This window comes from Pleurodeles waltl, chromosome 11, assembly GCF_031143425.1.
Source record: "Pleurodeles waltl isolate 20211129_DDA chromosome 11, aPleWal1.hap1.20221129, whole genome shotgun sequence".
In the NCBI taxonomy this organism is placed as follows: Eukaryota; Metazoa; Chordata; class Amphibia; order Caudata; family Salamandridae; genus Pleurodeles; species Pleurodeles waltl.
In genome coordinates this window covers 738,435,103-738,456,438 of record NC_090450.1, presented here as the reverse complement: position 1 = coordinate 738,456,438, position 21,336 = coordinate 738,435,103, and the positions used below count along the sequence as shown (strand labels likewise).

The window sequence follows — 21,336 nt, the reverse complement described above, 5'->3', positions numbered from 1 at the left end:
TTCATAAAGCTAGAGCTGACGAAGATGAGAAAGCCAGAGTGTTCGAGAGGGAGAAGCTAAGCCTAGCTCACCGGGAGGAGAGGAAGAGGAAAGAAGCTCAGGATGGCAGCAATGACAACTCCATCTGGGATAAACGACTCTACAGGGAGTGCAGAATTATTAGGCAAATGAGTATTTTGACCACATCATCCTCTTTATGCATGTTGTCTTACTCCAAGCTGTATAGGCTCGAAAGCCTACTACCAATTAAGCATATTAGGTGATGTGCATCTCTGTAATGAGAAGGGGTGTGGTCTAATGACATCAACACCCTATATCAGGTGTGCATAATTATTAGGCAACTTCCTTTCCTTTGGCAAAATGGGTCAAAAGAAGGACTTGACAGGCTCAGAAAAGTCAAAAATAGTGAGATATCTTGCAGAGGGATGCAGCACTCTTAAAATTGCAAAGCTTCTGAAGCGTGATCATCAAACAATCAAGCGTTTCATTCAAAATAGTCAACAGGGTCGCAAGAAGCGTGTGGAAAAACCAAGGCGCAAAATAACTGCCCATGAACTGAGAAAAGTCAAGCGTGCAGCTGCCACGATGCCACTTGCCACCAGTTTGGCCATATTTCAGAGCTGCAACATCACTGGAGTGCCCAAAAGCACAAGGTGTGCAATACTCAGAGACATGGCCAAGGTAAGAAAGGCTGAAAGACGACCACCACTGAACAAGACACACAAGCTGAAACGTCAAGACTGGGCCAAGAAATATCTCAAGACTCATTTTTATAAGGTTTTATGGACTGATGAAATGAGAGTGAGTCTTGATGGGCCAGATGGATGGGCCCGTGGCTGGATTGGTAAAGGGCAGAGAGCTCCAGTCCGACTCAGACGCCAGCAAGGTGGAGGTGGAGTACTGGTTTGGGCTGGTATCATCAAAGATGAGCTTGTGGGGCCTTTTCGGGTTGAGGATGGAGTCAAGCTCAACTCCCAGTCCTACTGCCAGTTCCTGGAAGACACCTTCTTCAAGCAGTGGTACAGGAAGAAGTCTCCATCCTTCAAGAAAAACATGGTTTTCATGCAGGACAATGCTCCATCACACGCGTCCAAGTACTCCACAGAGTGGCTGGCAAGAAAGGGTATAAAAGAAGGAAATCTAATGACATGGCCTCCTTGTTCACCTGATCTGAACCCCATTGAGAACCTGTGGTCCATCATCAAATGTGAGATTTACAAGGAGGGAAAACAGTACACCTCTCAGAACAGTGTCTGGGAGGCTGTGGTTGCTGCTGCACGCAATGTTGATGGTGAACAGATCAAAACACTGACAGAATCCATGGATGGCAGGCTTTTGAGTGTCCTTGCAAAGAAAGGTGGCTATATTGGTCACTGATTTGTTTTTGTTTTGTTTTTGAATGTCAGAAATGTATATTTGTGAATGTTGAGATGTTATATTGGTTTCACTGGTAATAATAAATAATTGAAATGGGTATATATATTTTTTTGTTAAGTTGCCTAATAATTATGCACAGTAATAGTCACCTGCACACACAGATATCCCCCTAACATAGCTAAAACTAAAAACAAACTAAAAACTACTTCCAAAAATATTCAGCTTTGATATTAATGAGTTTTTTGGGTTCATTGAGAACATGGTTGTTGTTCAATAATAAAATTAATCCTCAAAAATACAACTTGCCTAATAATTCTGCACTCCCTGTACTTCCAATTCGAGCCATGTTGTGGCCAAGATGCCAAAAGATAATGTGCATATATATGTGGAAGGTCAGGATATGTTTGAATGGTTTGTGGGCTTTGGTGGCGCTTGTAAAGCACAGGCCTTGAATGAGGTGTGTAAGGCAGCTGCCTTAATGGGGTGCATGCCTTGGGAAGGGACAGATTTTATTGGGAGGAAGCCTGTGGCCGACCAGATGGCCTGTGAGCGAATAAAGGAAGCTCTTTTTCAGTGGCTTGGTCTCAAGCCAACTCAATACCTATAGAGATTCTGGGGCTGCATGAGAGCAGATGATGTTCTTTTGAGACTTGGATTCATGATGGATTGTGTGACTGGAATGAGAGGGGCGGAGCCCAAGGATTTTCAGTCCCTTAACCAGTTGATGATGATAGAGTGGCTCAAGGAGGAGTGTCCTACACCTGTTAGGCAATGCCTGTCTGATCTGACAGAGAGGGATATAACATAACTTGCACTGTTAGCTGATAGGTGGTTGGCTAACAGGGTTCACAAAGGGCTGGAACACCATGGTTCTAAGCCAAAGGGAGCGAACAGACTAGTTCCAAACCGGAGAACAAGGGCCCTGGGTAATTTTCATAGGACTTGAGGCGGGCCCAGGAAATGTGGGAATGGTAATAGTGTGTCCAGTAAGGAGCATCATGAGAGGTGAAGGCAAGGAAGCCCCTCTAAGTCCAGGGTGGTGACTTGTTTTTAAGTGCTACAAGGTGGGACATTACAAGAGGGACTGTCAAGAGAAGGAACTTGGCACAAAGACACCCATGATAGCAAGCATGTTACATGTGGGCAAACGTACCCAAAAGAGACCAGCTGCACACAAACTAGAAGCTATGGACATTTAGGAGAGACCCAGGTGCTCTGAAGCACATCCTTCCTAATACAAGGAGGAACATGCCTGAGGCATACTGGAGCCTTACGTACTACAGGTGAGAGGAAGTACCATAAGCCTGAGGCGATACTCCCTGGAGCCATGGACTGGTAGCCAGAGAAAAAGGCATGGAGAATCTGCGTGCTGGGCTTCAGACTGAGGTCAATGGCAAGGCAGCTATGACTGACATTGGGTTATGGGAAAGGCAGGGAACTGGATGTCTCTTGGGCAATGGTGTGATTGCCCTTGGCTTGGTGCGGGGACCAGAAGCCTTTATGGCTTAGACAATGTCAGCTGGGTTGACCAGGGCACAGACTGTACCTCAGTCTCAGAGTGAGGCTGGAATCATCGCTGATTTGCAGGGTCTAGGACAAGATAGTTCGCAGGAAAGGGCAGACTCCGGGAAGGCAATGGCTGTGGAGGATATCGCTTCTGCTCCAGAAGGAAAGGAGGATGAGCAGACCATTGCTGGAATCTGAGTCGCTTCCAGAGCTGCAGGGTTTGTTAGCTGCTAGGGGCCTCCCCATTAAGATTTCCCCAAGGCATAGGAAGACTGCCCTATGCTTGTTGGATTTTGGAAGGAGCCCAGGGTCAGGTCAGCAAAGGAGTGATCGGGAAACACTGTTGGCTGGGAGGATGTCTACTATATAGTGAACCAGTAAAGCCTGAGCTAGATACTAGCAAGAGGCTAGTGGTTCTATTAATGCACAGGAACAACCTGTTGTCACTGGCCCATGAAGTGCATTTAGCAGGACACTTAGGAATTTAAAAAAACCCTGGATAGGTTGGACCATCTGTTCTACTGGACAGGGATATGCAGGGACACAGAGAGGTTCTGTAGAACCTGACCAGCTTGCCGGACGAGCTGTAAGACAGGCGGGAAGACAAAGGTACATGTGGTGCCTCTACAAGTTGTAGGGGTTCCGTTTAACCGGGTGGACTAGACAGTGTTGGTCCATTTGGCCCCTCCCCACAGTCAGGCAACAAGAATATCTTGGTTGTGGTGTATAGGCCACCAGGTAGAGTGGAACTGTACTTCTGAGAAGCATGACTGGTGGTAGCAAGTGTTCTCCCGGGGTTTTTGTTTTAGTGGATAATTTCAGACCGGGGAACCAGCTTCACCTTTTCCTAATGAGAGAGATGTGGGAGCAAGCTGGTGTGACATACCACTTCTTCTTAGCATCCCACAAACCAATGGTTTGGTGGAGTAGTTTAACAAGACATTAAAGAGCATGATGGGAACACTGCCAGAGAATCTGAGAAGGAAGTGGGCTCTTCACTTGCCATGTCTCTTGTTTGCCTACTGAGAAATTCTGCAGAAGGGAGAAGGGTTCAGTCCCTTCAAACTTCTGTATGAACACATGGTGCAGGCTTCACTCCCCTTAGTAACAGAAGGTTGGGAAGGAACCTCAGAGTCTACAAAGAAGGATATGCTGGAGTATTTCATTGGCCTCAGGAAGTTGATGTCGCAACAAGTGAGTAAGGCAACGGAAAAACTTCAGGCTAGCCATTCGCTAATGGAGTGGTTCGACCAGAAACCTATAATTACTGGGTATCAGGAAGGCCAGGAGGTGTTGGTGCTAATGCCTATTTGTTCTAGGGATTTGGAGGACAAATGGTGTGGGCCATACAATGTAGTCCAAAAGGGTCCAGAAGGTTAACTCCTTGCTGGGCACTGGTGGCACAAGGGACCTAAAGAAGGTATTCTATGTGAACAGGCTCAAACCTTACCTCCAGAGAGATTACACAGTGAATGTCATTGCCATGGTAAAAGAAGCTGAAGAAGACAGTGAGCCACTTCCTGACATGTAACATTGAGGAATGACACTGTGGTAGGGGTTCAGCTAGTCCCCGAGTTAACGCCTGAGCAGCAGTGAGTGTAGAGAGGTGTTGGGATGGTTTACCTGCCTCTTCTCGCTGGCTCCAGCATTGATACCTGGCTGTGTGCATAAAATATACACAAAAAACTAGGGCAGGATGTACAGAATTTCTGAACGGGTTCAGGGATACATTACGACAGAAGTTGCCAAAATGTTGGACCTGGGGGTCGAGAGACCTCATAGTCCGCTGTATAGTCCTGTGATGTTAGTACCAAAGCAAAGGTCTACTGACATGTGGTTCTGTGTGGACTATCGAACCGTCAGTGAGGTAACCACAACCAATCCCCATCTAATCCCATGAGCGGATGAACCTGTGGATCGGTTAGGTGCTGCAAAATACTTGAGCACCTTGGATCTGACCAGTCGGTATTGGCAGATTGCTCTAGCACCAAATGCCAAGAAGAAGACACATTTTCTTTGATAGAAGGGCTATATCAGTTCAAGGTGACGCCCCCTTTGGTTGAAAAATGCTCCTGACACATTTCAGCACCTGGTGAATGATGTTCGTTCTGTGTGGCCTTCCTGGATGACACTGTGGTGTCCAGCAATTCATGGTAGGACCACCTGAGACATCTAGAACAGGTGTGGCTAGGATTCAGGCGGCAAAACTGACCACCAAGGCAACCAAGTGTCAAGTGGGGCAGTCTTCTGCAGTCTACCTTAGGCATGAGGCAGGGAATAGGAAGATTTGCCCGCTGGATGTGCCTACTACCTAAATTGAGGTGAGAGCTTTCTAGGACTCACTGGATATTGCACAAAGCTTTGTGATCACTTATGGAAGTATAGTTTCCCGATTCACTACTTTGACCTCCAAGATGCAGCCCTGGCAGGTAATATGGAATGAGGAGAGGCAAAAAGGCATTTGAGGAACTGAAGAAGGCCCTATGCTCTGTACCTAAAATGAAAGCGCTTGACTACACTCAGCTTCTGACCAGGAAGTTTAAGTGGTGTTAGCTTATCTAGGTGTCAAGGGTAGAAAGCGCCTAGTAGCTTTTATTAGTAGGAGGTTACTACCCAGGGAGTAGAGGTGGGTGGCTATTGAGAAGGAGTGCTTTGCCATAGTGTGGGCATTGCTTAAGTTCTGCCCTTATTGTTTGGCATTAGGTTTGTGGTACAAACAGATCATAAGCCACTGACATGGTTGATGGCTATGAAGGGAGAAAGTCCCAAGTGGTTGAGATGATCTATTTCTCTGCAAGGGTTAGCCTTTGTATTGGAACACAGACTAGGATTGAGCCATAGGAATGCCGATGGACTTTCCTACCGCTTTTACCAGTCTGACCACCTAACCTCTCCAGGTTAGCATTTGGTTTGGGGTAGTCTGATCTGGGAGGTGCATCAGTTGAGACAGAAGAGTCCCTCGCACAGTGACGGACGTGTACCAAGAGTGTTGTCAAACCTGTGCTGAGCCTGCCATTCCAGGACAGTATGTGCTAGCTTGCACAATGGTGTTTTCAAACATGTGCTGAGCCCAATCAATCAATCAATCACAGTATTTATAAAGCGCACTACGTACCCGTTAGGGATTCAAGGCACTGAGGCGGGGGGGGAGGGGAGGGGGGTTGCTGCTATTGGTCGAAGAGCCAGGTCTTGAGGAGTCTCCTGAAGGTGAGAAGGTCCTGGGTCTGTCGCAGGGGGGTCGGGAGGGATTTCCAGGTCTTGGCGGCGAGGTAGGAGAAGGATCTGCCGCCGGATGTCTTGCGTTGGAAGCGGGGGACGAAGGCGAGGGAGAGATTGGCAGAGCGGAGTTGGCGGGAGGGGACGTAGAAGTTGAGTCTGTCGTTCAGGTAGGCGGGTCCGGTGTTGTAGAGTGCGCGTGGGTGAGGCGTTTGAAGGTGATCCTCTTGTCCACAGGGCATCGGCGGGGTACGTCGAGGACCAGTCGGGCGGAGGCGTTTTGGATGCGTTGGAGTCATCTGATGTCTTTTGCTGGGATGCCTGTGTAGAGTGCGTTGCCGTAGTCAAGTCTACTGCTGACGAGGGCCTGGGTCAGTTTTTCTGGTTTCCGTCGGGATCCATTTGTAGATTCTACGGAGCATGCGGAGGGTGTTGTAGCAGGAGGAGGAAACTGCGTTGACCTGTTTGGACATAGTGAGGGCGGAGTCGAGGATGAAGCCCAGGTTGCGTGCATGGTTGGCTGGCGTTGGGGGGGGCCCAAGCGTGGTGGGCCACCAGGAGTCGTCCCAGGCCGAGGGGGTGCGTCCGAGGATGAGGACCTCCGTCTTGTCGGAGTTTAATTTCAGGCGGCTATTTCTCACCACTCGGCAATGGACTTCATTCCCTCGTGGAGGTTGGCTATGGCAGTGTGAGGGTCTTTAGTGAGGGAGAGGATGAGCTGGGTGTCGTCGGCGTAGGAGAGAATGCTGAGGTTGTGCTGACGGGCCAGTTGTGCGAGGGTGGGCCATGTAGACGTTGAAAAGCGTCGGGCTCAGTGAGGAGCCTTGGGGTACGCCGCAGATGATGCTGGTGGCTTCGGAGCGGAAGGGTGAGAGTCGGACTCTCTGGGTTCTGACGGAGAGGAATGAGGAGATCCAGTTGAGGGCTTTTCCTTGTATTCCGGCTTCGTGGAGGCGTGTTAGTAGGGTGCGGTGGCAGACCGTGTCGAAGGCAGCGGAAAGGTCCAGGAGGATGAGGGCAGATGTTTCGCCGTTGTCCATTTGTAGTCTGATGTTGTCTGTGGCGGCGAGGAGAGCAGTCTCGGTGCTGTGGTTACGGCTGAACCCGGACTGGGAGGGGTCCAGGATGGAGTTGTCCTTGAGGTGGTGGGTGAGCTGAGCGTTGACGATCTTTTGATGACCTTTGCAGGGCAGTGTGTGACTGCTTACATAATAGTGTTTTAATGTGCGGAGCCTGCCATTGCAGGCCAGTGTGTGCACACTTGCACTATAGTATTCTTATATGTGCGGAGCCTGCCATTGCAGGCCAGTGTGTGCATGCTTGCACAATAGTGTTTTAGCATGTGTCCGGACTGCCATTGCAAGCCAGTGTGTGCGCACTTGCACCAAAGGTGTTTCTAAATGTAGTGAAGAACACCCTTGTGTGTGTTCACTACCTCTGAGGGCTGTTCTCCACAGAGGCTGATATGGGGGGAGGCAAATGAAATCACTCCCAACTACAAAAGCAGATTGCAGTGGAGCAGCCTCATGATGTTTCCTATCCCTGGATTCACAGTGATAAATCCCTTCCTATGGTAAGGATGGTTTTGTCATTAATAACTGGAAATGCCACTTCTGGGAAGGGACTATAAGAACAGGAACTTGAGGCCCCCAAAAGTGTCAACTGCCAGGCTACCAGTCGAGCTGTTCCAGAAGGAGAAGCTCTGCAAGACTTCTGCCTGTGACCAGGGCTAGAGGCTATAGCCTGCCAGTCTCTCCGCTGTGTGAGGGAACATAACCCAGAGACATCCAACACCACCTGCTCCTATAGCACCAGTTTCTGCCTGTGACCAGGGCTAGAGGCTAAAGCCTGACAGTCTCTCAGCTGGGTGAGGGGACATCACCCAAAGACATCCAAGACCACCTGCTCCTTGGAGCACTAGTTCCTACCTGTTTGCCAAGACCAGTGTGCCCTGTGAGGAACAGGACAGAGCTGGAGGGAGTAAGGTACATGGGATTCTGGTGAGTGGGTCCCTGTAGCAAAGTGTCAGGAGAGAGCTACTGCACTGGTGGGTCGTCACCTATGTGCAAGTTCAAGTGGGTGACCTCCTGTGCCAGAGGGGGCCATTGTGAAGTTAGGCCATAGTCTATATGCCAGGGGGGGCCGCTGGGAAGATTGCTACCTTGCCAGTCCGGCTGTGGCCCATGTCCAGAGTGAGGTTGGTGACGCCATATGCCAGGTGGAAGGACTGTTGCACTATGTTAATAGGCTGCCATGTTTACCCGTTTGGGTCCCAGCTGAGGATCAGAAGCCGAACAACCAACCCCTCACCCGTAGGAAGGATCTTAGGAACTTACTGTCTCACCGGCAAAGGAGCAATGGACGTTCAGCTGCTGCCCCAGCTGAACAGTGAGTGCTATTCACTAGCAGCATCTGCTGCCGATCCCACAGACTCTGGTCACACCATCTTTGCAGGTGCTGTAAGGGAAACTTGTTCTGCTACATAGCTCTTCGGGCGCTGGAACACTTTTGACTTTTATCAGAGTGGAACTCCTGAGACTCGGACTACTAGTGGGGCCTAGTCTGAATGTCACCTATAGAGCAAAGTGGAAATCAGGGCCCTGCCTATTGCACACTAGAGACCGGACCTCAGGGGGCTATGTGTATTTTTTGTGTATGCCGTATTTCACTTTGTGTTTGTAAATGAATGCTGCTTTTGTCATAAAAGAAAGTATTTGACTGGACAATCATTTATTGCTACTATTGAACTTGCTTTGATTTGTGAGTCTGTGTTCACCCCCTTTATCTACCCCCTCCACTTCCCATCTACCCCAAAAAGCCTTGAACTGCTCAACTTGCGCTCCCACTGAGAGTCAAGTGTTGAAGGGGTACTTGTCCCAATTGTTCTAGACCCATAAAAGTTCAGGCCCCGAAACATCAAGAATAAAAGGCCTATACCCACAGTTAGGCCCAGTACCTCCTGCTTGCCCCGTGGCCCTCTGAAGAGGGGTTTTTTACACCCCACGTCAGCAAGGAAAGCCAGTATGCCTTAATGTGAAGGGCACTGCCGTAGCGTGCTCTGCTTGCGTTAATGTCCCCCACCCCTGACAAGAACATGAATACAGAGTCGCTAAACAAACTGCAGCACCAACATTTGCGCTTACTACAGCAAATCGGTAACAGGGTAAGAACAGTTCCAAACATATAAAAAAGCTTACCTTTAATTATACCATCTCAAAAGAGTCAGGAGTAAACAGGAAATGAGAGAAGGTGAAGAACTTTTAAGAGGCATCAGGGGTGCTTAATAGAAATAAAAGAAATATTGTCTAAATAACACTGTTTTGGAAGAGGCGGGGCACCTCAATCTGCTAGAACATCTAGATTTTTACTCAATTTATGTAACATCTGTGGTGTAAAACGCACTACTTTGCCCTGGTTTTGTTTACAACATTATTAGGGGGTGCCTCCACATCCCACTACAGTGGGATCGTAGCGGGCTTTACAATTTGCAAAAAATGTGTAAAATGGGAGAGAATAAGAAGCAACATAGTACGAAGAGACTTATTGCATAAAAGTATTGACTCCTTTCCGCACGTGTCCAGTCATGACACACACATGCACCGTGCTTTAATCTCTTGCGAGCCCCAAACGGTGCAACAATTCACTAATTTATCAGAGGTTCAGCCCGTTTCATTATTTATTTACAGCACATTCAGTTGCTTGCTCGTGTAACACTCCACACTTTGCCTTGTTTAATCATTGCATAGCTAGCTAGGGGGTTCTGTTATGGATTGGTGCAGACTGGAGAGGATTGCTGAGTTTCCTATGGTTTACAGAACCCATCCCGTTTGCTCTTAAACAGCTCGGACGCATGAGAACTAGTGAAAGCCGACGACGTAAAATTGTGAGTCATACAACATCGAATGTATTAAATACTCCCAGTTACACACCGATTACTATACAAATAGTATCCATAACGTGTCGGACGGACGTCGGTGGGTCAAAACATATTAGCAACGTATAAAATAGCGAACTCACTCCCTATGACACATCGAATGCATGAAAACATTTTCCCTGGTATAGTAAAATATATACAATTAATTATAACATATTTATCCACACCGAATGCACAAAAAAAAAGAAAAGAAAAGAGGAAAATGGAGCATTAGTAAGAGTTTCTGGCAGCTCAAGCAAAATGCATACATGCCAACATTTTCGAAGGTGAAGGTTTCAAAGCAAAAAGGGGTAATGTATTTTCCTCATTGGCTTATATTTCATCAGAGGCAATTTTAGGCGAGAGACGCCTAAAATAAAGACATTTTTGCATTAAAAAATTCGGAGTTTCCCGTCTGAATCGGGTCCGTTGGAAGGTATGAAAGCGGCGAAACTTTAGATAACATATTTTTATTAAATGCTTGTTACAACGGGTTTTGCAGTTTCGTAGCACTGCAAACAACCGCGGTTTTCATTGCTCAAAGAAGACGACCTAGAGTGTAAGAAAGCACAGCATTGCACGTACCTGAGAAAAGAGCTACTCTGCAGAGACACCGTTTTCTCATCTTCTCCTAAATCCTTGCAGTCTGCTGAGCTACTTGTTCTCTCTCGCGCGCTGCCCAGACTCTGCCGTCGCGCGGTCAAGGCTGGACCTGCTGCTCTCTGCATGGAGAGGGGGCGGGCTCGTGACAGTGCACTCTCGGTTTATCAACTCAATGGTCGCGTCTTTTGCTTGGAGTTCCTTGTGTTAGATGTGGCTTTTTTATTTTTAAGGGGTCTGTCTGTGCTCGTGGCCTTGAGGCACAGATCACCTCACACACGGTAGCCCAGTCCAAGGTCTTCTACTGTACTTAGAAAACAGCGAGTCCAAGAGTCCCTACGTAGCCGTGAGACCTCATACACGCGTGGTGCTATTTTGAGTCAGCTCGGGCCTTTTTTAGCCAACAATCGATTGCAGCCCACAACGAGTGATTTTGTTTTTAACATTAAAAGCATATTGTGTGACAAACCGGTATGGTACTGTGGCAGAGTGCAAAGCCAGACCACTCTCAAAGTTTACACATGAACTGGAGCCGTGTGGTATCCAAGCAAGACGACTTTATTATGAGAAACATTTCAACGCGTCCGCAGTAGCTAGTAGAGCTCAGCAGAAGGTATACCAACTACGGCTGCAAGTGTTTTTTTTTTATTATTTGACGAACCCTCAGATTTGCGGGTTAGAACCTTCAGCCCTAGTGGAATTTGGACGAATGTGGTTTTGAGTTTGAGCAGGCCAAATGGAGATTGTCAGCTCTTACCTACAAAGATCATACACAATTAACACAGTTTCTTGTAAATAAAGAACTGAGTCGAACTGGCCTCAATGGCAGTCAGGTAGTCTGGGCCGGTCTGACAGGTCACCGTCTGGGCTCTGAGTCTCTTCGGTGCAGGGCCGCGGTCACGTTTTTTATCAACGGAAATTTTAACATCGAAAGACCTGGTCAAAACATTATTACATTTCTGAGTGCATGTTTGTTCCAACAATGCTGTAAATACTTGGTTTGTTGTGTACACTATGTACATGGTAGATTTTAATTCTTATAATCTTCTTTAAAAATAAAGTCTTGTTCTTTTTAGAGTGAGGAGGATTGCTCCCACACGCCAGACTCCAAGTCTCCGGATCTATTTAGATTCAGGGGAAGCACAAAGTTTACACTGGCACAGTCTGTTGGCTCTTCTGGCTCAGTCAGTTTACAACGCAGACCTGGCAACCCCTTGGTGGTGAAGGTCATGCCTCCATCTTGAGAAAGGGGTGACCGTCACTTATTTTTCCTGCCTGTGTCTGTTGCAGTCTCTGCATGACTGAAACAGGCAGGACAACACATAATGGCAACTACATACAGGGAGAACGATTCCTGTCCATTTGAGCTTTTTGTTTTTTTGTTTAGAGAAAACAAACTCCTGGTTTGGGGGTATGTTTTCTCTAAACAAAAAATTGTTCCAAGTGGGCACTATAAACATTTGAGGAGCCTGCAGCAGAGTGATTATTGGTAGACATAAGCAACCCCAACTTCCTGAAAGAAATTACCAAGAGTCAATTGAAATTTAAAGTGATCTTAGAGCTCTTTGACTTTGCTACATTTACACGACCCCGTGAGTCACGGTGTCAGAGGGAGCAGCATTTAAAAGTTTAACTCGTATAATCTATGCTATCCTCAATCTACTTCTAATTTAGAAACATTTATTTTCTGAAAAACGCAAAGGAAATATTATCAGAAATAAGTATGGCACTACTGTAGACCGACCTACCATTTGGCACAACTGGAACACAACACGTCTGATCTGATTGGTCACATTTGTTTCTGTTATATTGATGACATTTATTTACTCTCGCAGCATAAATTATATTTTGCAGTTTGATAACATTAAGTAATTGCAACCTGCCCGATTGATAACATTGAGTAATTGCAACCTGTCCGATCTATCTACGAAACGAAAACATCTACTCTATACAAATATAGAAATTATAATCTTGTCCCACTGGAGGTAACCGACCATCACAAGCTAGTCACCCTGTGACAGCATTATAAGAACTACAAGAACACAAAGGCTCGAGCTGTCTGGAAGATTAAAGATTGGGAGAAGTCTTCCCAAAAAAACGAAAACTGGCAGACAGGCAAAGAATGACCATTCACAACTACAACAATTACAGAAACAATTAAATTCTAGTTAGTGATTTTTTGAGTTAAGACATAACACACAAGTCACAAGTTTCACAGTTGTAAATAGAAACTACTATATACTCAGAATAGTAGATTACTTCAAAACTTCCATATATTTGAAATATTTTGGTGCTTTACAAGTGTATCATGCAGAGATAGAGAAATCTTAAAACGCTTATAAGTTACATCGCAAGTGGAATAAAATAAGGCAATTTGCACATCACTCACCACACGTGCAGATAATTCCTCAGAAATTATAGTTTCCACTTTCATGGTCTTTACAAAATGTTTTTTCCTTCACCACTTTAAAGTACAATTAGCATGTTCTCACCTTAAAGAAAATTTTAGTTTTAGTTGTATTATCAGGGCCTTACAAAGAAACTGACTTATATGGACTTAGAAGTGATTAATTAAAAATAGGTACCGGGCTGCAAAAGTGATTATCTTTACAAAATTCACTTGAAAGCACAACTGACTACCGATTCGAAACAATATATAGATGAATACTAAATATATCTAATACATGTACACATATGAAGACACACACTCTAAATTAAAAAATCACAAAAGAGCACAGACTGTAATTTCACTTGAGGTTTTGGGCTTTGAAGCATTTCTATCAATATGTGAGGGAAAAAAGATTCAGTGACTCTTTTATAGAGTCAACAATAATAATAATACTTTTTCCATAATTAGACAGAAATTACAGTTCAGCACAAAAATATGTGTAAATACCTTAATTCCATTTTTAATTTAAGCTATTTGTGATGGCATCTCAGACTAAGGCACCACAAGTTCATTGATTTACTCAGAACACAGGAATAGGTACGCTTTATTAAAGGTTGTTAACGGTTTACTCTTTGAAATAATTAGAAGATCTGCAAATATGGATTGCCCTGGAGCTATGCTGCCTCCATACACGGCATATATGCTGAGAAGGCCTTTGACTCCCCTGAATACTGTATATTCTTAGAGACCTGAAGCGGCATGTTTAGACAGCAGAGTATGAGACCTCCTCTCAACTACTGATTCAAATATAGAGTTACAATCTCTGTATAATGCTAGGTTTTAGGGATGAGGTTCTGTTAAAAGTTCATCAGTCATTTTCTAGAAACCAGGATGACTTTGGGTCGGCATAGATGTTTATGAAGATGAAAGACTTATTTTTAACATTGTTATCACTCAGCACCATCTTCCTAATTTATTTTATATGGGCACAGCATGTCTGTAGCTGCCAAGTCTCCCAGGTCTATGTGTGATGTGCTAATCCTGTTCATTTTTTTTTAATTTGAATTCTGGGGCCAGTAGTCCTGGTTTATAATTGAATAGACAAGACGACAAGTCCCAGCATTCAAGACAAAAACCAATGTAGAGGAACTCATCACAAATGGACCTGGGAAACTTGACAGGGCTGCACGTGCATTTAACACCTGATATATTAAATGCCATATTTTTTTTTATTAATTGCAACCAACCGTTGTAGTTTGAATGTTTCTTTCTCATCAAGATGCATTTCTAGTATGAAAGCTACCTACTTTTTCTCTTAGAATAAATTTTAGAATATTCTGCCATTATATGAGGTGACTGATTTCTTTTGCAATTTAGGGTATGCATTTGAATTCCATTAAACATGTCTCAGTGTTGCACCTCTTCTTTAGGTAGACACTTTTGACAAGTGATGGTAAAGAGTGCCAAAGGCCAAGCCCTGCGGCCAACCCCCCACTGCGCATTACTGAAGATGGTGTGCAGTGGGTCATGGTTGCTCACAGAGCTTTGGGCACGGTGTCTGGCCCTATGGCTAACTCCTGTTGCACACGGTCAAAGACACTGTTTTAGTAGCTGTGGATGATGTCATCAGTGATGTCTTCAGTTATGTCATTTGAGTTTTCATCATTGATGTAATTTAACGTGTTATAAGTGATGTCATATTTAAAGTCATATGCAGATCATGATGGGGGGCACAAGTTATTGTTATTTTACCTAAATATAACTGGCAAGTTTCTGTGGTTTTAAAGTTTAGTTTTATAACCATAATTGTACATTAATGTGTTTTTTCAGCAAATTTCTGAGTTCGTATTTAAACATACCTAATGTTTCATAAACAAGAGCTAACCATAATTTCACTTTATGTATTTTTCAGTGGCACAGGATTCACAAACCCCACGTTAAAATATTTATTTTTAGTGGTAATTTTAAGGCCCCGAACATGGGCATGGCGGTCAGGATAGGCACCCCTGCCCCCTTTTTTGCCAGTTTGTTTTTATTTTCCCAAACACTGGACTGAGTGCACAGTGTTGGGTAGTGGTGGCCAAAACGTAACTTTTTCTATGATGGCCAGCCAATCAGAGCAAGATGTATTTGCGAATCAGCAGTCAGATTCGCAAAGCTGTAATGGACGACGTAGAAGATGCACTCTAGTCCAATAGTCTACATATGAACTGGACTCACAAATCCTTTGTGGATTTGCTGTTCTCGTGCGGATCCCTGTATTAATGGTCTAGATATCTCTGAAATGTAACATCTTAATGCCAGACTATGGAACGTATTTACATCAAACCAAATAAAGGTATTTTCTGCAGTCACGTTCTACTTACTTGCCAGTTTTGATATCATTCTTTTCAGCTGTTGTTTTCTGTACTGAGAAACAAGTAATTCTATTTGAGTTAAAATGGGGAATGCCACTTTTGCACCCCCCCCCCCTCTTCTTTTGCCTGTGCTTGATGGAGTTGCATGAAACATGCTATGACAAACCTTAAGTGGATGAACTTTTCTTTTTTTTTTTTTTTTAAGTTTCGTGCAAATTTGTTGAACAGCCACAACATTATTAGCAAAACAAAACATGCCATAGTCAATGGAAAGTCTCACCCAGCCATAATCCACACAGGTGCTATTGCCTGTGAGAGCGAAATGGAAAGGTTAACGGAAAACCATGTATTAAGGCCCTGAATTGCCATCAAGGGGTTCTGGAGACGTCATAAATCATGAGGCAAAAGGTGGAGTGGTTTGTAAGTGTCACAATCCCTGAGATGTCAATGTGTGATCATGTTACACATTTGCGCAGTCTGTAGAACCGAGAGACTGTACTGTTGAAGCTGTTCTCTGCAAATTGTAGCTAACTTAAAGAACTGATTGGAATTACAATGATCAGGCTTTACATGTGTTGCACTGGTATGTTCATTAGTATTGAGCAATGATGAATCTGTACAGAGTGGCTTGGGGCCGTTATGATGACCAAACCCATATTTTACAAGGACCTGTGGATGTTTTTTCTCATTTCTCGTTTCACAGGGTTCAATAAATATTTTCCGTATTTTATGGGTTTCTGTGACCTATACATCGGGATGCCATTGCATTTTGTGAAATAAAAGCACACAAACATGTAATATATAGTGCTAATGAGGATGTGCATCTCCCCACCATTGTTGATTGTGGGGAGATGCCATGACTCACAAGAGGTGAAGCCTCAAGCAGGGCATGCTGCCCTGCCCCTTTTGGCATGGGGCAAATATGCATAGCTGCTGCAGGTGGCCTACGAACTGCACAGTTCCCTGAGTCCTAGTAGGAACCAGGATCTCTCTGAGGAGAGATGCAAAAAGATATCATCAGTAAGGGAGGAGGTTTCACACTTGGAAAGTGAAGTCTCCTGTATCAGTTCCAAGGGAACTTGTATGTGTTAACCCTTTAAATAATGTACTTATATTGCGTGCATGTCACAAATTGTCATTTGGAGGCTCAATACCCTTGACTCAGGTCTCCACTACCTCATGTGTTGCTGTGCCTTGACAACATTTCCCAATGCCACTCGAACTCTGCAGCCTGATGCAGATACTTGCCAAGGCTACTGGTAAATGAGGTATGCCACTATAGTTTTCGACCAAACTACGTTCAACAAAATTCTTTCTTTTTAGAGAAAGCTGTGACTTGAACTTCAGCTCTATGAGCAGGAATGCCCTGATTACTTACCAGTAATCCTTATTACTCTTACTTGTCCTCGACCTAGTCCTTATGTCATGAGAGCTATCCCCTATCCGAACAGGAAACAGAACAGGAAAAACTCCTTTGCCCCGCCCACCCTCCAGGTCAGGTATAAAATCACCTACCAACAGGAAGACCTTGTGACATACTAAGCACACAAAGGCCTGAACTGGGAGGGTGGGAGGGAACTGAGGACTGGGTCGAGAACGAGTAGGACTAAGAGTAGTGAGGATTACCGGTAATTAATCAGGTCATTACCTCTATGTCCCTCATCCTCGACCCAGCCCTTACGTCATGAGGCATACCAAAGCAACAACCCCAAAAGAAGGCCTTTGTGTAGGCCCGGAAAGAGAAAGAAGCACAAGCAGAAATGAAATGCAGTGCTTTTTAACGAATATATAAAAACAGCCAGAATGAAGGTTCCCTCGCAACCGCCTGCAGAACCCCATAACCAAAATTCCTAGTGGTTGGTTGAGCACAGCTCACTCGATAGTGCCTGATGAAAGTGGAGTCCGAAGCCTAGGTACCCGCCCTACAAATCTCTGCCAAGGAGACTCCAGAGAAAGCAGCCCTGGAGGCTGAGAGACTCCTAGTGGACCGGGCCTGGATAGACACAGTGCAAGGCAACCCAGTCCCTTCATAAGCCAGGATGATCATCTCCTAAAGCTAACGGCAGAGGGTCAATTTTGAGGCTGCCTTACCACGACCAGCAACCACAAAAGTCACAAACAGAGTGTCAGAGGATCTCAAAGGGGCAGTAAGTTCCACATAGACAGACAGGGCACATTTCACATCCAAGGTGTGGAGCAGACTCTCTTCCGGAGAAGAAGGAGAAGCACAAAAGGTATAAACAATCAGCTCCTGGGAAGAATGGAAGCGCGAAGCAACTTTAGGAAGGAATGCTGGATCCAGATAGAGGACCGCAGCACCCTCCTGAAACCTCAGAAAAGGTTGGAAACAATGCAAAGCAGTCAGCTCCCACAGCCACCTTGCCGGAGTAATAGCCTCCAAAAAGGCCACCTTACAGGACAGAAATCTGAGATGGACTGAGACTCAAAAGGAGCAGACTGAAGAGCATGAAGAACAACAGAAAGATTCCAAGAAGGGACAGATGATCTCACCACCAGTGCAGAAAGGAAAAGACCTTGAAACAACCTAGAAACCAAAGTAGACACAGAAGCAGACAGGATCTGGAAACAGAATCCCATTGACTCTTCAAGATGGAAAGGGCATAACCCTTACTGAACCCATCCACAAAAAACTGGAGAAGAGAAGAGAAGAGACAAGACAAGAAATAGGAGAAAAGGGATGAAGGGAATACCATGAAGCAAAATGCGCCCTGATGGTTGATATAGGCCACAGTCACTATGTTGTCCGAACGAACCAACACGTTGCAACCCAACAGGTGAGGTTGAAAATGATGAAGGGCCATGTTCACTGCAGACAACTCTCTTCAATTACACGAATGATGAGCCTCTGTGGGAAGCCATTGTCCTTGGACCAACTGGTGGCCCAGGGTAGCACCCCAGCCCAAAAGGCTGGCATCCGTCACCAGTACCACCTGAGGAGAGGGATGCATCAACACCCCCCTGGCCAGATTCGGTGTGTCCAACCACCAGTGCAGACAAGGGTCCACTGCCGGGGATAAAAGCACCAACTGAACTAGGTCCAATATTGGCTGCATCACAAATGGACGAAGATGCCACAGCAATGGCCTCAGATGAAGACGGGCCCAAGGTACCGTGAAGACAGCTGCCGCCATGTGACCCTGAACTTCCATCCAAAGTCCTAGCGGGGCTGATGACTGACTCAACAATGACAGAACTAGGCCCCTTAATTTGGAGATCCGCGACTGCGCCAGAAATACCTTGCCCAGAACCACGCCAAAGTCTGTGCTGATAAACAACTTCCTGGTGTCTGGCTGGAAATGGCACTTGGGAAGATTCAGAAGGAACCCATGGTCACTTAGCATACGAATGGTCTGTTCCAGATGCAGATGGAATACCTGAAGGGATGGAGCCTGAAGAAGCTAGTCGTCCAAGTAAGGGAAAATGGAAATCCCCGAAAATGGAGAGAAGCCACCAGTGGGGCCACAACCTCCGTAAATACCCGTAGGGATGAACGAAGACCGAAGGGCAGGACAGAAAACTGCCAGTGGTGACCCAGCACAGCAAACCTCAGAAACCGTTGAGAATCCAGATTTACTGGAACTTGAAGGTAGGCATCCTGAAGATCCAACGTGGCCAGGATAGCGTCCTTCTGAATCAACTGGATAATGCTTTGGAGCATCTCCTTCTTGAATGGAATTTTCCATATTGACTCGTTCAGACCCTTCAGATCGATGACAATCCTGAAACCCCCCCATCACCTTCGGCACCAGAAAAATGATGGAGTACACCCCAAAGCCTTTCTGGGCAGGGGGAATGGGTACAGTAGCTTTCTTCAACATGAGGGACTGGATCCCAGACAACAAAGCTCGAAGCATCACCAAATCTGATGACACAGGTGCCACCACAGTGCCAGAGGGCTTTGGACAGTGCAGGAACTCGATCCGATAGCCTGTCTCCAAAACTGCCAGCACCCACTTGTCCGACGTGGTACGGCGTCAAGTGTCCAGAAACCAATGAAGTCTCCCTCCTACTACATGTTGAACCCCAGGGAGGGTGTCTGCGGCATAGTCAAGACCGCTGAAACTCAGTGCCTGGGTGAGGGCTGGAGTGCTTCTGAAACATTCCAGTCAATCGTTTAGCACAGAGTTTCTGACTCCCTGCCGCCTGTCTGCGGGAAGGCTGCTGAAAGGATCTAGAGGATGACCCACCCCAGGAAGGCCTGAACGTCTGACACTTCCGGAATGATAGGGAATGCTTCAGTTCCTTAAACATATGATGTAACCTCTCCTCCAACTCATGCCCAAAAAGAGGTGACCTCTTTAAAAGGCAGACGCAGGGTCATGGAAAGTTAGGCAGTGCCTGTATTCCAACTTTTAAATTAGAGGTTACGACGGGCCGCTGCAGAAGAATCACAGTAGAGAGGGGAAGCCCGCACATAGTCAAAGGCAATATCTGATAAAAATTCAGCCTGCTGTGCCATAGACTCAAGAAGATCTGCATATGAGCCCCTCCTGCATGGTGGCAAATAGGGTTTTGTAGTCAGACAAGAAGGACTGAGACACATAAGCCCCATGCACACCAGCCCACAAAGCAAAATATGCCCCTGCATATGCCCTTTTCACAGAAGAGTCCACCTTCTTGTCAGCCCCATCCTTTAGGCTGCTTTCCTCTGTCATGGAAGACCTACCCACCAGACTGGCCACCACAGAATCCACTTGCACAGAATCAGGTAACTTCTCCCCCATATCCTTCAAAGGGGTAAAGTTTGGCCATGAAATGAGGTAGAGCAATACGGTCAGGATCTTTCCATTCCTGCAAAATCACATTCATGGCATACTGATGCAGTGAGAGGTCCATACTAGGCAGCCTCATAAACTGTGGCAACACTGAGTCCTGAGAGGTCTCAGGAAGAGCGTTGTCTAGGAAACCAATATTAATACCGATATGACTTAATAAGGCAGCATTTCCTTAGAAATATACTCCCCTCTTCGGCCAGTGCAGTGTGAGGAGTCCCCAGAGGACGAGGAACTAGAAATATTCAAGTATAAGTCCTGCACCAGACAGGAACCAGACTTCTTCTTTGTCAAAGAGGACAACGTATCCACAATCAACCATCTCAGTTTCTCCTCCTTGTCCACCTTCGCCTTCCTAGGAGGAGAGGAAGATGGCAACCCCACTGTAGAGGAGGAAGAAGAGGAAGCCATGGAGCTGGGGGAACAATGGTGCCTCTTAGCAGAAGATATAAGCATCAACAACAGTACCCAAGTATCAGTACCTCTTATAGCACTGTTGCGCTTAACCAAAACAGCTGAGCAATCACGCGCTCCGCCCAGGAGGGCGGAAGCAGTGACCATGCAACCGCTACATAAGGGCGGTGTTAGAAACGAGCCACTGTGTACTCCTCCAGTTTCTCCAACTCCAAAACAGCCTTTGTAGACACAGCTGGTACATCCCCAGATCGAGACATGTTGGTAAGGTTCACTCAAATATGCAAAGTTCCAAAAAGAACAGAGTTCCCAAGAGAAATTCCAAAAAATGAAAGCAGAAAAAGTCAAAAAGAGAAAAAGCAAAAACAAGTAGTATGTGGTCACGTAATGAACGCCTGCTCACCCCCTTGGTAGCTTGGCACAAGCAGTCAGGCTTATCTCAGAGTCAATGTGTAAATTACTTGTACCCAAACACACAGTAATACAGTGAAAACACTACACGATGAACACCACACCAGTTCAGAAAAATAGGTAATATTTATCTAAATCAAATAAGACCAAAACAACAAAAAACCTAACATGCACAGATCAAGATATGAATTTTCAAAGTAAAAAGAGTTTTACTATACAAAAAACAATAGAAATGTTGATTTTACACAAAGTACCTGGTTTGCGTCAAAAATAAAGCCGCACGGGTGAGCGTGTGTCAAAAAAGTCAGCGATGCCTTGATTCCTTACTCGCAAGTGAGGCCTTGTGTCGTTCCTTCTTCG

General features: G+C 45.7%; 1 protein-coding gene across 1 annotated transcript in view; it reads right to left on the bottom strand.

Moving 5' to 3' along the window:
* LOC138266678 (uncharacterized) overlaps window positions 1-10,690 on the bottom strand; it is a 100,665-nt gene extending 89,975 nt beyond the window's left edge. The window contains exon 1 of the mRNA XM_069215480.1: window positions 10,598-10,690. Coding sequence (XP_069071581.1) covers window positions 10,598-10,637 — 40 coding nt within the window. The 5' untranslated portion in view covers window positions 10,638-10,690. The remainder of the gene's footprint in view (window positions 1-10,597) is intronic.
* Between the last annotated feature and the right edge of the window lie 10,646 nt (window positions 10,691-21,336).